This window comes from Hakea prostrata, chromosome 8 (genome assembly GCF_041222555.1).
Source record: "Hakea prostrata isolate BN-2017 chromosome 8, UWA_Hpros_2, whole genome shotgun sequence".
NCBI classification, from domain to species: domain Eukaryota; kingdom Viridiplantae; phylum Streptophyta; class Magnoliopsida; order Proteales; family Proteaceae; genus Hakea; species Hakea prostrata.
The window spans coordinates 11431947-11447548 of NC_142607.1; the positions used below are offsets into that span (position 1 = coordinate 11431947).

General features: G+C 37.0%; 3 protein-coding genes across 3 annotated transcripts in view; 2 read left to right on the forward strand and 1 right to left on the reverse strand.

The window, feature by feature from the left end:
• The first annotated feature begins 268 nt into the window (after positions 1-268).
• LOC149006888 (two-component response regulator ARR5-like) lies at positions 269-2459 on the forward strand. Its single transcript, XM_089165435.1, has 4 exons — positions 269-738; positions 832-908; positions 1011-1088; positions 1178-2459. Exons 1-4 carry the CDS (start codon positions 576-578, stop codon positions 1553-1555), a joined length of 696 nt encoding a protein of 231 aa, XP_089021561.1. The 5' UTR covers positions 269-575; the 3' UTR covers positions 1556-2459.
• Positions 2460-8822: 6363 nt separating this feature from the next.
• On the forward strand, positions 8823-11413 carry LOC149006889 (formin-like protein 4). Its single transcript, XM_089165818.1, has 2 exons — positions 8823-9946; positions 10033-11413. The coding sequence occupies exons 1-2, from the start codon at positions 8925-8927 to the stop codon at positions 11360-11362; spliced, it is 2352 nt and encodes a 783-aa protein (XP_089021944.1). The 5' UTR covers positions 8823-8924; the 3' UTR covers positions 11363-11413.
• Positions 11414-11637: 224 nt separating this feature from the next.
• LOC149006890 (uncharacterized) overlaps positions 11638-15602 on the reverse strand; it is a 51224-nt gene continuing 47259 nt past the window's right edge. The window contains exons 17-20 of the mRNA XM_089165817.1: positions 15370-15510; positions 14246-14548; positions 13551-13681; positions 11638-12361 (exon numbers count right to left, since the gene is read on the reverse strand). Coding sequence (XP_089021943.1) covers positions 13586-13681; positions 14246-14548; positions 15370-15510 — 540 coding nt within the window. The 3' untranslated portion in view covers positions 11638-12361; positions 13551-13585. The remainder of the gene's footprint in view (positions 12362-13550; positions 13682-14245; positions 14549-15369; positions 15511-15602) is intronic.

A 15602-nucleotide genomic window follows, 5' to 3' on the forward strand; every position in this document is an offset into this window, starting at 1 on the left:
TGTAAATATTTGACCATTTTGTATTCAATTATTTGTATTACATTGTCCATTATTTCAACTCATATGGTTTTTGACTTTTTAATCAATTTTTCTTGTGTTTTTATAGAACTTATTGCAGAAGAATACAACCAAGGGTGATACCACAAATTCATAAAGATAAAGAGTTTAGTTTATAAATAATTTTTTTATTTTTACAAAAGAGTCCCCAGATTATTATTTACTGTGGGTAACTGGTGAAGTCTAGTGACAACGACTTTCTGAGAAGACAAGAGAGAGATGGGTGGATTTGCAGATCGCATGAAAGCGGATTTCAGAATCTCGTTTGCTTTAAAAAAATAGATTTTCCGATTTCTCAGAGAGGGACAGAGAGAAAGAGAGAGACAACGCGAGACACACATCACATTATATAAAAAGAAGCCCAAGGAGAAGAGCTACCTTCGTCCTTGTCTTTTCTTTACTCTCTCTGTCTCCTCTGTTCTTCCTCTGCTTCTTCCACTCGCGAAAAGGGAAAAAAACGAAGATCATTCGAGAAATTAGGTCACTCGGTTGTGTCTAAGCAAGGATTTTTGTTTGCAATGGCGACTAGCGATGTTTTTCCACAGGTTTCTGTACCGGAGATGAAGGAGTTCTTCGATTCAGCGTCACCTGATTCTCAAGAACTACATGTCCTTGCCGTTGACGATAGTCTCGTCGATCGGAAAGTTATCGAGCGATTACTTAAGATCTCTTCTTGTAAAGGTAGATTACCACTTCTATAACTTCTCATTATTCTTTTCTATTTTGTTTTCTTCGTTTATTGTTCTCTGAACAAATGTGGTGGAATTTCTTCAGTGACGGCTGTTGATAGTGGAACCAGAGCTCTTCAATATCTTGGATTGGATGGGGACAAGAGCTCCGAGGGATTTAATGTAAGAAAACCTGAACTGAACATAGTGATGAGCTAGTTATCTTATACTGTTTAAATTTGCAGATTTTCTTACGTTTTTGGTGGCTTGTTCTGGTTTTTTTAGGGATTGAAGGTTAATATGATTATAACGGATTATTGTATGCCTGGAATGAACGGATATGAGTTGCTGAAGAAAATCAAGGTTTGATTTCTTTTTCTTTTTCCTCTGGAGACTCTCTTTCAATCAAGAAATGTTTCGTTTCTGATTTCATTTTCATGTTTGTCAAGCAGGAATCTTCGACTTTCAGAGAGATTCCAGTGGTGATTATGTCGTCGGAAAACGTCTTGCCTCGAATTGATAGATGTTTGGAGGAAGGAGCAGAGGAATTTATTGTAAAACCTGTTAAGCTCTCAGATGTAAAACGATTGAAAAATTATCTAACGAAAATTAGTGGAAATGGAGGCGAAGCTGAAGCGGACTCGAGATGGATCCAACAGAGTAACAAGAGAAAATTGGAAGATGCTACAACCACAGATCTATCATCATTATCATCTTCTCCTTCATCATCATCGTCGTCGTTTATGTCGACGTCATCAGCACAGTTACCGTCTTCGCCGGAATCTCCTTTAAGACGACTTAAAACTAACAGCGATTCTGAAGAATCATGATTCTGTTCCGGTGGCGACTTTGTCATGATTTTACCAAATTTTTTGGTTCCTTGGAGAAGAATTTTGTTCTCTTTTTTTCTTTATGTGGATTAGACTTTTAATTCCTTGGTGTACATCACACGATAATTTATACTGGTTACACATGGCTTCCACTGCAAATTCATAGCTTCACGAAGAAGATACAGGCTGAGCTGGGCTGTGAGAGGTTGAAGGTTGGGTGAGTTTTGATTGATTGATCACATTGAACAACAACAACAACAGCAGATCAGAACAAACAGTTGTGATGGGGGTTGTAATTATTTAATTAACCTGTAATGTAAATGCATCTACTACTTCTTGTTGGTTGAAGCCTTGAAGGAGCAATTATTCGTTTTTGCTTCTGAATTATATAGAACACTGGCTGGAAATGGAATCTAACGTGAGTCATAAACTGGGAAGGTTGGAAAAACTGGATTTAAAAATTTTTTCAAATTGTAAAAAATGTGAGGTCTTCCATCACCGAATCCTTGTATGGATTTTGGGCGGCTATCATAAATGACCAGATGCATCGTGTCCAGTGGATTGGGACCCACCATAAATAAACTCTGTAACCATGACCAAAGCTTTTCTGCTTTTAAATTCATATATATACAAATCAGATCTCACCCATTAAAGAAAAAAAAAATTATGAACAAAGCAAAGGGGTTGTTTAGATCTTTGGCATCATTGGCTCCATTTTTAGATGTGTTTTTATCGTGATCCTTTGTCTTTACTTGTGCCACTTCTATCGCTATGTATGTGAAAAAGCGAAACGTCGACGTTTCGTGCGTAACTATTCTTTCTTATGTATATATATACACATACATATATCCCAACTTGTTTAAAAAAAATTATATATGAAGTCATTCACTGGAGGATAAGTCGAGGCGCGCATAAGCTAGGTTGGACAAATTCCAATAGAGAGAAACAGAAGGAAGAAAATTTTCAGTTCCGTTTCTTAAATTATTCTTTAATATTAATGTCACTTCATGCACATGAATCATGTATCCCAAACTTTTTGAGGATTCACAATAGGGAGATGAAGAAGTTGTATGTCGTAAAGGAAGATGAAAAGATGAGTCGATCTATTCAAAGGTTATTCTTGTGTTTTTTAAAAAAGTTTAATTTTCTTGAATCAACATTTAACTTTGTTTTCCTACCAGTAGGTAGGGTTGTAAATAGATAATCGAATTCTGCTTCTAAATCTTCATTGGTATTGGTTTAGGGGTATTTGAATCTATTCTTCACCAAAAAAAAAAAAAGGGTATTTGAATCTATTTAATTACCAATAATACTCATATATGGTAATATCAATTTTCGACCAATTAAATTATCCAATTAAGTTACTTTGCTGGGTTTGTTTTTATTTTTTATTTTTATAAGTTTTTAACTTAATATATGCAAATATTTTTCAAGATTTTCTATTAAAATAAGTAGAAAGAGAAATTAATAGTAAAAAAGTGCAAGAAAATCAATTGATTTTAAGACTAACCTTCACTACAAAAATGGTAAAGATGTGAACACGTAGTTAAAAACTTGTATTTAATATGTATTCATACTCATTTAGAATAATTTATACAAAATATTACTATCCGAATTCAAATGAATCCGTTAAAAAATTGATATAATATTATCCTAATCCGCCTAAATATAATAGAATGCCGACATGGTATTGTCACTATCTGATTTGCTTACACCCCTACCGGCCGGTTGTCTGATTGATAACGAGTGAGATTGAAAATTTCGAAAATAAAAAAAATCCATAGTCACCCAAAACCATATCAAATTTGGCAATAATCTCCTAAAACATCTCTTAAAAATTTGACAATAATCTCCTAAAAATTTAAGGAAATTTTGTACGATAGTACCTTGCATTCGTAAATTCCAGTAAATCATGATTAAATAATTTCATAATTCTTAAATTGTCCTAAATCTCTAATGAATTTATAATATTGCATTTTTTTTTTTGTGTGCAAAAACAAGATGACGTATACACTATATTATAAAATCATGGAAAAGATACGCAGAAAATTACAGACGAAGAAAGATTCTCTTCTTAATCTCCTGTTACACGAAACTAAAGAGGGTTTCAGGTAAACATTAGACGTACGAAGGGATGTCTTGCATCACCTGGTTATTGGCCTTACATTTTGAATACATATACAAGTTTCTCAACTAAATTTGAACTAATTTGGTTGAAATTCATCTAATTTTATTTCTTAGAACTCAAAAATCTCTTGAAAATCATCCAAGAATCCCAAGTTGTTGGTCTTGAATTGAGAGAAAACATGACCATGATGCCATTTTGGCACATAAATCCAATCAAACATCCAAATTGTTATTGTATATATTATCATGTTTATCTACTGGTCAATTTTTCACCTAGAACTAAATACAAAAACCCAATTAGGTTCAAAGAACCTAAACCATTAAAAATGGTTGAGCTATATATACAAAATTTTGGGTCATATATTATGATCATCCATAGATCTTGCAATCGGTGGTAACCTTATGTATTGGCACACTTATTTTTTTTTAAAAGATAATTATATTGAGTTGAGATTTGGTTTTGATTCTAATTGACTTCTACATCTCTTTTAAAAAATTGGTTGAGATATGTGATATGTCTAGGGTTGCTATTTATTATTAGTTTTTAACAGGATTTTCAAAGAAAAAACCTCTCAATATCTCCATTCAAGTATACATAACTCTTGTGTAATCAACCTTCTTCGAGTTCAACTCCTGAATAAATTCATTGTCTATAAAAATAAATATATATATTATCATATTTAATCAAGGGTCAAAGCTTTTGTCCAAACTTATTATATAAAAAGTCAATTATGTTTGAGTAAATTGAATCATTAAGGAAAACAAAACTTATTGAAGCAAGTACGAATTATTTTGATATAAGTTTATTATATAGAAAGTCAATTATGTTCGAACAAACTTACAATCATAAAAAGGAAAGAAATGGTTGAAACATGAATAAGATTTAGAAAACATTAGTTTCTCAATCTAGTTTAGCTTGATTCGACCTATTATGTTTGAGAAACCAAAGTCCTCATTTTTTTCCCCTTTATTTATTATTTATTACAAGATTCTGGAGAAAATGATTCGCTGAAAAACTATTCTAGTACGCAAGCCTAATTAATATATAAATTAAATAGATATATACTATGTTTTATTTGATAATTATATATATAGTTTATTTATTTATTTTTTATAAAATAAAATTATATTAAACGAAATAATGCAAAAATTCAAGGCACAAGAGCATATTCTGTAGCCAAAGAAAGAAGATAGACCGTTAAATTGTGTATGCAAACGACAATACTTTCGAAGCTCGAGAGTCTGCTACAATAGATATACTGTAAATGCATGCTGTTGTATTATTTTCAAAAATATTTTTAAAATAAGAATGAAGGTTGATTTTCAGAAATATTTTAAGAGATATGAAAAAGCAAAAAAAAAGAAGAAGTAATCTTTCCATTTAGGAGAGATACACGTGTAGCATTGAAATATTTGGAAAACCAAGAAAGGAGCTCAATGAAGCAAATCTGTGTTCTGGGACCAAAAATATTGTTCTTCCAGTCTGTGTTCTAAGAACCCTGCCTTGTATGTTGTATCTTGGGAATGGTCCCCTCCCAAGTCCCATCATCATCATGATTTGATTTTATTCTTCTGTTCTGTTTTGAAATTTCCTTTTTTTAAGGTGGGGTGGGGAGATGGGGGGAGATTTTATTCTTGTGAGTTGAATAGTTGAGAAGAGTTCAAGTTGAACCAAACCATTAGAAATCTCAAAGAGAAGATTGATTTCTTATTATAATCCACAACTAGGGTGGGGAGGGAATAGGGTAGGCTAAGCCGAATCCGGATCTTCTCCCCGTCGGAGGAGCACAGAGTGCTCCCCCATGGCTTCCTGACCACAAACATCAGTGGGTCCCACTGGTAAAAATTTTTTTTTTAAATTTTTTCTAAAAAGTGTTTTTCACCGTGGGCCCCACTGATGTGTGTGGTCAGGAAGCGTGGGGGGAGCACTTTGTGCTCCCTGTACGGGTCGCTGATTCGGACTCGGTTAAGCCAAGGGCCTCACCAAATTTAACATGTGGCAATTTGACATATCTAATCTATTTTCTTAAAGGCCTATGGGTAGTTAGTATTTTTATTTAACAATAGAAAACCAAATCATCTTGGGAAATTTTGCCACCTCAGTTATTCCTTAAAATTAATGTCACCCCCTCGACTACCTAATTTGTTAGTCAAACCCCCAATTATTTTCGTCCAGAGTCGAGGGTTTTGTGTTAGTAGAGGAAGCCGAAAATAAGTGGTTAGTAGAGAAAGCCGAAAATGAGTCGAGGGTTTTGTGTTTTTTCCGGTTCAAATGTGTATTTTTGTGAAATTGCTTCAGTCATGCGCATAAAATGCGTATGATGGTCAAGTGAGATTTCGGTCCGTCAGATCCGTAAGCCGAAATCTCCACCGAAATTTCTATCTGATGGATCGAAGTGTTTCGCTTGACGGTATAATGTGTTAAATGCATAAGATTGAAGCAAGGTCCGTATTTTTGTGTGTTTGAAAAGTTTAACTAAATCACATCATCACTTAACTGATATTTCTTAACAATGGGTGGTGTCATTGATATAGTTTTCCCTTATAGGGGGTGGTATTTAAAATTTTAGAAATTGCTTGGGTGCTGTGTAATTAATTTGAGATTTCGATCCCAACCTTCCACAAAAAAATGTATTTCACACTTTTGAGATATGGACGGTGGAGATCGAAATCTGGGTCGAGATCTTGATATCGATTGTTTTTTGTAGGTGCTGCGCATTAATAAAATCGAGCTTGAAAATCTTTCAATCATCTGGGTTAGGATTTTATTAAAGGCCTCTACTAGTGGGCTATAATAGGATCCTTAGATGGGGCTGGGCTGCTAATGCAATTATGGATTTTTATTCTATATGGGTGGTTCTTGTCGGGCTTTAGAGGCCTGCTTGGTTTTTTTAGGCCCAAATAAGGGTGGGCATGGGTTGGGCTTTTCTAGCCTTTTAAGTCAGGAATTCTGACAAGGGGCTTGGGTTGGGCTGATGGCTTAGGTTTTCAAAAATCTTTCCCAGGCCCAGCTCTACGCTACCATTTTACTTTAGGGGAGCAGAGCTGGATCTTTTATTAATTTATTTATTTTTTACTTAAGGGCCTGTTTGGTTACATGAATCTGAAATCTCTGGATTCATGAATGCAAGATATATACTGTTTAGTTGGGAAAATTCCTGGATTAATAAAATTTAGAGATTCATTTTTTTACACTAAAAACGTGAATCTGTGGATTTATGGGTATGGGGGGAATCCCTTACTATGAATGCTCTAAACATTTGCGCATTCACAAAAATCACGTCGAACAAATAGTTTTTCAGGATGAATTCATAGATTTGGGTTAACCAAACAGTTAATTTTATGAATTATGACTTCATAGATTTGATATCTCTAGAAATTTGAAATTTCTAGACTCGTGTAACCAAACAGGCCCTAAAAAAAATACAAGGATCAAGCAACTTTGATGAGGAGGTTTTCAAGGAACCAAATTTACTTGTAAAAATTTTAGGGTTTTCTTCTGAAAATTTGTGTTTGTTGTAGCAACATATTGTTGGTGTAGATGAAAAGGATGAGAATGGTGGTGTAAGCGACTAAATGCTTTGAAGAGTTGAAAATAAGCATACATGCGGAGATTTTCGAATCTATGGGCAAGCAAGAGACAAACTAGCGAATTGGAACATCTTAGTAGTCAGAGGAAAAGAAAGCAAAAGTGATTCCTGTAGTAGCAGTGAGAAGCTGTAGGATGTATAAATGTATCGGTAGGGGTGTTCCACCTTAGAGGGAAGCACCTACACGATGGAAACCTCTGGGCAATCTAACCACCAGGTCCTGCAGTGTCTCTGATGACGGCACCACCAGCACTGACACTACAATAAAAGTCAGGTCAAGGTTGAAAGGTGAATGAAATCAAGGAATGAAATCTAGGGCAAGATTGCCGGTTCACTACCAGGTGAACTAGCGAAATCTCACTGTCAATTGCAAAATCGAAAATATAAAGTTTAAAATAATATATAATATAAATATATAATAATTGCAAAACGCGTCCACTGTCAAGTTTAAAAAAATAAAAAACTAATACCTAACAGTAAATGAGTCAAGTCATGTCTTAAGTCATGTAAGAGATGTATACAGTATACCTATAATCTTTCTTATTGTTTTTGTTTTTTTTATTTTTTTTTTTTGATTTTTTTTTTAATTTTATGGTCTTACATGAACCACGTGTATGGTTCAAATGCATTTAGTATTCATCTTCCTCCTCCATCTTTGCCTGAAACTCTGCAAAGTCAAGTTTGCTCTTCCGAAGACAGAGTATCAACGACGAAGTTTGCTCCTCCGAAGCCCATGGACGATGGTGTTGCAACGGTGGTATTATCGCCAAAAATAGCCCTAGAAATTGTCAGTTCGGCGATAAACAGGCGAGATATCATTTCGCTCCCTGGTTTCAGTTCACCAGGGGTGAAATCACTGAAATTCGACAAAATAATTACCGAATTTCGACGATATTTCCTTCCTTGAATGAAATACAATAAGTGTGAGAGTGTTATCTGCCTAACGAGGTCTATTTTCGTGTATAGACAGTTATATCGAAACATAGTTTAAAAGAAGTTGACTTTTCTCCTAAAAGGATTGATTCTTGAATTCTACCAAATAAACTCCATCTCTCAATGTTGCGTTTGGTAACCAAAAGAAACGGATCAACAACCAAAAGCCAGAAACAGGTTTAGATAAACTAACATTCCTCATTTCAAAGAAAATATTGAAACAATATTATTATTAACTCCACACATGTTTCAACCGTTCAACGCCGTTGACTTCACTTACAGCGTTATGCCAACTTAACTAAACCACCTCTATCACAAATCACCACCAACCCGACCCGAACCTCACGTCTCCGTCGTGTCAGCAATTTCGAATTTCAACGCTCACCATTGAATTTCCCAAATTACCCTTCCACCTATAGCACCCTCATGAGGATATTCTGGTCATTGCAGTAACCGCCAAAAAGGGCGGGAAGGATTACATTATTTTAATCGTTATCCTTGATTAAACAAAGGATTAGGAAGAAAGGAAAACCTAATTAACGACGAGCTACCAACAACCACTCCGCTTTTGAGTTTGAAAGTTTCCGCGCGCGCGTGATTGCACGCACGATGACTGATTAACAAATTTCCGTTTTCTCATAGTTAATTGAAAATTTTCAACGGCTACCTTCACTTCTGCAACTCTGTTGTTTTCTCTCCTTCTCGTGTTTCTTGCTCCAATGGCTATGAAGGAGCAAACACTGCTTCTTCTTCTTCCTTTACTCTTTTTCTTCTGTCTCTTCCTTCTTCCCTCCATTTCTTATTCTCAGTTGAATTCCCCTCAAAACATCGAGACTTTCTTTCCACTTGAGCCGTCACCTGTAGAAAATCCATCTGGGTTACTCCCAAACTCGCAGAGATCGTTTGCGAGTTCTTCCAAATCCGATCATACCATTGCAAAGGCCGTCGGAATTACTGCTGCCACCACCCTGTTTCTCGCAGGCATTTTTTTCTTTTTTCTCCAAAAACATACAGGTGTATGTAATCGACCCACTGTTCGTAAGAAGAGTATCAGAAGTATTACCCATCAAGAACAAGGTGCAGTTTCTTGCAAAGAATTCAAGGTTTTTGAAGAAAATGTCAAGGGTTTCATTGTTGATGACAATGGATTGGATGTTCTGTATTTGAGGAAGATTGGGAGAGAATACTCGAATAAAGGAGATAGGGAAGAGGAAAAGGAAGAAGAAGACGAAGACGAGAAGAATTTTCAGGGAGATCGAAGCAGGAAATCTGGTCCAATTCAAGAACTCCCTCTGCTTGGCGGAAGATCTTTCGATTCTTCAACCCAGATTTTCCCCCAAGAAGATCCAATTAATGTAAATGTAGCAGCTCCTCGTATATCAAATGGGTTTGCTTTGGAGTCTATACCGAAAGCAGAGAAACCATCACCGCCTTCATTGGCCGCACCGCCACCTCCACCTCCAGGAAAGAAAAGTCTGCCACCACCCCCACCTCCAATTACGGAGAAGAAAAATCAAGCACCTCCTCCACCGCCGATTCCGGCTAAAAAAGGACCTCCAGCACCACCTCCACCACGTTCTTCTCCGTCAAAACCACCTTCTGCGCCTAATCCTAAGAATAGCAGGAAGGGAGCAGAGGATGGAAGCGGTCAGACCAAACTGAAGCCTTTACACTGGGACAAGGTGACTACGAATTTGGATCATTCCATGGTGTGGCACCAGATAAACAATGGTTCATTCAGGTAAGACTTTTAGTTTCATCTGTAGCAGTGTTGTATTTGTTGAGTTCTTTTCTTCCAAATTCACTAATTTCATCTCTCTTTGATAGGTTCGATGGCGATCTCATGGAACATTTGTTTGGTTGTGTTGCCTCCAGCAAGCAATCCCCTGGAAGAGACAAGAATTCATCTATCATGCCCAAAACCGATTCTTCTCAGATCTTCATCTTAGATCCCCGAAAATCCCAAAATACAGCAATAGTGTTGAGATCTCTAGCCATATCTCGGCAAGAAATCCTTGATACGCTCCTTGAAGGCCGTGGCCTTCATGTTGATGCCGTTGAAAAACTTAACAGAATCGCTCCGACCCAAGAAGAAGAAACCCTGATAGTTCAATTTGATGGTGACCCAACAAAACTTGCAGACGCTGAATCTTTCCTCTTTCACATCCTTAAATCTGTTTCCTCTGCTTTTGCCCGTTTAGATTCCCTCCTCTTCAGATCAAACTACGACCACGAAATCCTGCAAGCCAAAGAGTCTATACAAATCCTTGAATTAGCTTGCAAAGAGCTTAGAAATCGTGGGCTCTTCGTGAAACTCTTGGAAGCGATTCTGAAGGCAGGAAATCGCATGAATGCAGGAACTGCCAGAGGAAATGCACAAGCATTCAGCCTCACTGCATTACTTAAACTCTCCGATGTTAAGAGTACCGATGGAACAACTACCCTTCTTCATTTTGTGGTGGCAGAGGTAGTTCGATCCGAAGGTAAACGATGCATGATCAACCTCAATTACACCCTGGGTCGAAGCAATATCTGTAACACTGACAGTAGTGTTGGTAGTAGTGTGAGTTCTCAGAGTGGAACAGTGAATGAAGAAAGAGAAAAAGAATACATACGACTGGGTTTACCAGTGGTTGGAGGGTTGAGTGTGGAGTTCTCAAATGTCAAGAAAGCAGCTAAAATTGATCATGATGCTTTCACTAAGTTGTGCCCAGGTCTTAAAGCTAGAGTGAGTGAGATTCGGCGGTTCTTGGGAAGCTTCAGCATGCGTGAGGGAGGAGGGTTTGTGAGAACAATGAAAGAATTCTTAGAGGGTGCAGAAGAAGAGCTCAAGGTAGTGGAAGAAGAGCAAACAAGGGTCATGGACCTTGTAAAGAAGACAACAGAGTATTACCAATCTGGAGCTTCAAAGGCTGAAGGTGCTCCCCCACTTCAACTATTTGAAATAGTTAAAGATTTCTTGGATATGGTGGACCAGGCGTGCATTGACATCGCTAGGAATCAGCAGAAGAAGGAAGCAAATGCAGGATCATCTTCACCAAAGGCGTCAGAGAAAAGGGTTCCTGTGAGATTTCCAAATTTGCCGGCACATTTTCTGTCAGGCAAGTCAAGTCCCACAAGTTCTTCTTCCAGTGATTCAGACTATGGTGGTTCCTGAATCTTAGAGAACCAATTTGAAGCGATCGTTTTTGTTTTGGGTTGTACAGTGTAGAGATATGTATAAACAGAGTTGTACTAGGAAGGGACGAAGGTCACCTTCAAGTAGTGATTGGTATCCTGTATCCCTGCATTACTTGATAGTGTATGAATATGAAATAACAATTTTTTTCTTCCCTCTTCGCAGAGTGATTAATCTTATACCGCGAAGCATGAGCAAGTGTGATCGAATGTCAATTTCTTTTTAGTGTGGAGTTTATCCCCGAAGAAATAAGATATTTGAGAAATGGGGCACTCTCTTTATCTCATTTAGAAACGTTACACTCTCTTCCCACATTTTCACTGAAAGAACTATTTTTATATTGTTCCTTTCCATGTGATTCCACAAATAACAAAAATTTCCACGACTATATACAATTTCTAATGTGGAACTCAGCATATCCCCAGAAGAAAACAAACATGCTGTTAAAATTCCAAAATGGATAAGGCTGAGGCACTGTGCCAGACTGAGTCTCTCTCCAACCCTTGTGGTATCGACTCCATTACCCTCTAAAGTAGACTTGTCTCCAGGAAGCCAAACCTCCAGGGAATACATCTGATGCCTGGGTTGTGCCACACACACCCCAATGGTTGACTGGGCAGATATCAAGATGTCTGAGTCACAGATCAGCCATAGGGTGTCTTCTTGGCACTCCTGGGGAGCTGAGCTCCCCTTCTCACCTTCTTCAACAGTACAGCTGCTAGCTCCAGACAGCCAGTGGTGTACCAAACCCACCCCTTTCAGATTATGTGAAAAAATATCAGTTAACACTTAGCATCACGACATCAGTCCCTATAGTCCAGTGTCCACACTAGAAAATGTGGAGACACCTTTGGAAACTGGAGTCACATTAAATAAGTATCATAGCAATGGCGCATTTCGTCTTTTAGACTGCTCCGGACCTTGGAATACAATGTTTTCTCTTTTATCTGCCGTTCCTTTTGGTGTTTGCTTGCTTTCCTGCCATACAAGAATAAGAAATTGACTGGTGAGGGGGAACTTCTGTATATCTGCCAGTATGTTAGTATGCAAACATAATATTGTACATACAGACTGTAAAGTTTTTTCTCGACTAACATATGATGATGCAGATATGCTGCCTGACCAAAACCCAACTGGGTATCTAGACCAAGATGAACCAGGTCCAATTCTAAGTCATGAGCTTAGTAGAATTTTCAGTTATATACTATTTGGGGAAATAATGTCTTTGATAATCATATTCTGCTTACTTTAGAAGTTGGAATTGTAGGATATTTGGTTTCTTATTCTGTCACCTTTCCTTATTTGAATTACAGTCCTAATTAGGGAGTTTTCTCTTAATTTAAGAGTTAATTTTCTATATATTTATGACTTTAGTCCCCCATTGTTGGACAGGAGAAAGATATAAATTGAGTTTATGAATTTGAAAGCCTGTGTAGCTGAGTGTGCAGTCTTATCATCCCTTTCCCCCGCCCCCGTGAGAAGGAAAAAAAGCCTTCTCTCATGCAATTTTCTGTCCCCTTTTCTTCCTGTTCTTCTATTTCTTCAGAGGCCCACCATAGCAGAACCTTCTCAGGTCCGCATTAGATGATGTGCTCTAATAAGTTTTCCTGGACCGATGCTATCTTAGTTTCCATCAGACTTCCACAATGACCTTTAATAAGGTGGAGAGTAACATCTGAACCTCTAAGCAAGATCTGCCAGGAGGCAGAATAACAGAAGAACCACCTGTGAATGATCTCATTTATTGATTATTATGCAATTTCCATAATTGTATCTTTCTGGGATTAAACTTATCAATTGAAAAACTTCAAAAAATATAAAAAGTGAACCCGGTGGCGAAGGCTTCCACACAAGTAGAGTAAATTGAGGCATTTTTCCTATACAGCCTTCTCCCAACAACTTTTGCTAGAAGGCTGTTTTGATACCTTGACCTCAGGCTACAACTATGATCCACCGACCATTGTGCCTGGACCATTGTGCCAGGGCCTGCCTCTTACAAAACTATATTTTTCATACATGACACAATAATAGTAAATTGGTGGTGAATCCCGGAGGCCAGCTCATAAGAAGAATTAATTTGAGAAAACATGCATCCATGATTACAGGCTTTAATACAAGAAAGTGACAAAGTAAAAGGACTCGAGGAAGTGACTGACTAAAGACTTACACGTGCAAGTTACCCGCCACAAGTTCTCGAGTGCGTCACTGTTTTAGTTTATTAGTCGCAGATTGTAGTTGATCAAAGGCAGATTGAATTCTTTGTCTTTGTTCAAGAGAGAAGTTGGTTTTAGTTGAAGACTGCAACCATACAGAAGAGACGCATAAATAATATGTTACTGAATTACAAGCAGGATATGAAATTCATAGGGTAACGAAATGAATTGCACACTATATCAAAATACAGTATCTTCTGTTTTTCAGACTCATGCTAAATACCAAATTTATAGAGGGAAAAGGTAAGTAATATTTTTGGGTTCTGGATCATACATGAAGGGCTTTAGTTGCACAGCTATTGTAATTGGATTCTAACATTTCAAAGAAGTCAGCAATAAGATACATGACGTTAACCATGAATCAAATCATAAAACAACGGCAGCACCAAACACACTAATTGAAAGATCCACTGCAATAACATTTATATATTAACTTATAGAAGCATAGAGGGTAGCAAATTAACACCCTGTATATAAAAATAAACCTCGAGCATTGGTATCGATAATCTAAGGAAAACAAAATAAATGATCATCAGTGTCTTTAAGTATAACACAACCGTATCATGAAGTTGGCTCTACTAAATTTATGAATCAGCTAAACCACAGAAAGCAACACTAGTTAAGTTCAGGTTTGAATCAAAGAGTATACCTGGGATAGTATATTCTGCAAAATTTGGTTAACTTCTGTCTGACATGAAAGAAGTCTTCTCTGGAGCTTCAGATCCTTAAACATAAATAGGAGGATGGAAGCAATTGCACAAATCTTATGTGACAGGTCAAATGCATATTCAACTGTGGCATTATTTTCACTGACTGATGATCCCATCAAATCCAGGACAAGATTTAAAAACTTATCACTTCTATCAAACAGGAAAAAACATGGGACAAAATGGTATTGGCAATTGCATAACTGAACAGAATCTCCAGATCCATTGCCATTCTCTGGAATGCTCTGCATTAAAATTGAGAACCAAAGAGTAAGTCTTCTATGCCAAAAAAAAAAAAAAAAAAAAAAAAGTTTGAAAAGGGAAAGAAGATAATTTTTCAAGAAGCATCAGTCCAAACAAAATTCAGATGCATAGACAAATGTACACCTCAAATTCCAGAGTTAACAAACTAAATGTCATTAAATTTTCTTCCCTATTACCCCTTTTTCCTCTTGTGAAATACTTCATAGCAAAGTCCCCCCCCCCCCCCCCCCAAAAAAAAAAAAAAAGAATAAATAAAATAAAAAGGAGAACAGCTTTTTTTTCCCTGTTGGAAGGATTGGGGATAGAGAGTTCATTCCACAGCATAGTCAAGGTGGCACCTACACACCCTGTTGGTGTCGCCCCGAGGCCCCTGACAACTATGGTTCAATCTAGAAATTCCTTTTTACAAAGATTTTTTTTTCAGTAATAGGAGGCACAATGCAAGTGAAGTGAAAAAATTCACTGGAAAACATTTGATCCAACTTGAAGCAGCAAGGGACATTCTATCACAAAGAATGCAGTGAGTGTATCTTAAAACTTAAAAGGCATTTCCATGTTCTACTCTTTGACTTCTGGCATTACGCGACCAAGTTTGATCAACTGGTTTCGCATGCTTCTTCTCTGATGATATCTTTTCACATTTATAGAAGAAAGGAAGTTTTTAATCAATAAAAGAAAAGAAAAGAAAAAATATTACTACTCTTAAGGTCTTAAGGAGTAAATAATACAATGGGGCAGTTAATTCCTTTTGTGGAAATACAGCTAAATACAGCTGCAAACGTTAAATGTGACAAGTACTTACAGGTGCAGCATCAATCATGTATTCCAACAGTGGCTTGCTTAGCTTGATTATACTTTGGTCTGAAAGCCTCGTCGGTTTAGAGTCCAGCGTGACAAGAATTCTTAGCAGTGCACTCTTATTGTGTAATGGCAGCTTCAGGCTCTGACATCTCAAAATATAAGGTCTTTAGTTTTACAGGAGAAACAAACCCTAGATATCTAAATACACACCAAAGCATTTGGTAGAACTTGTAG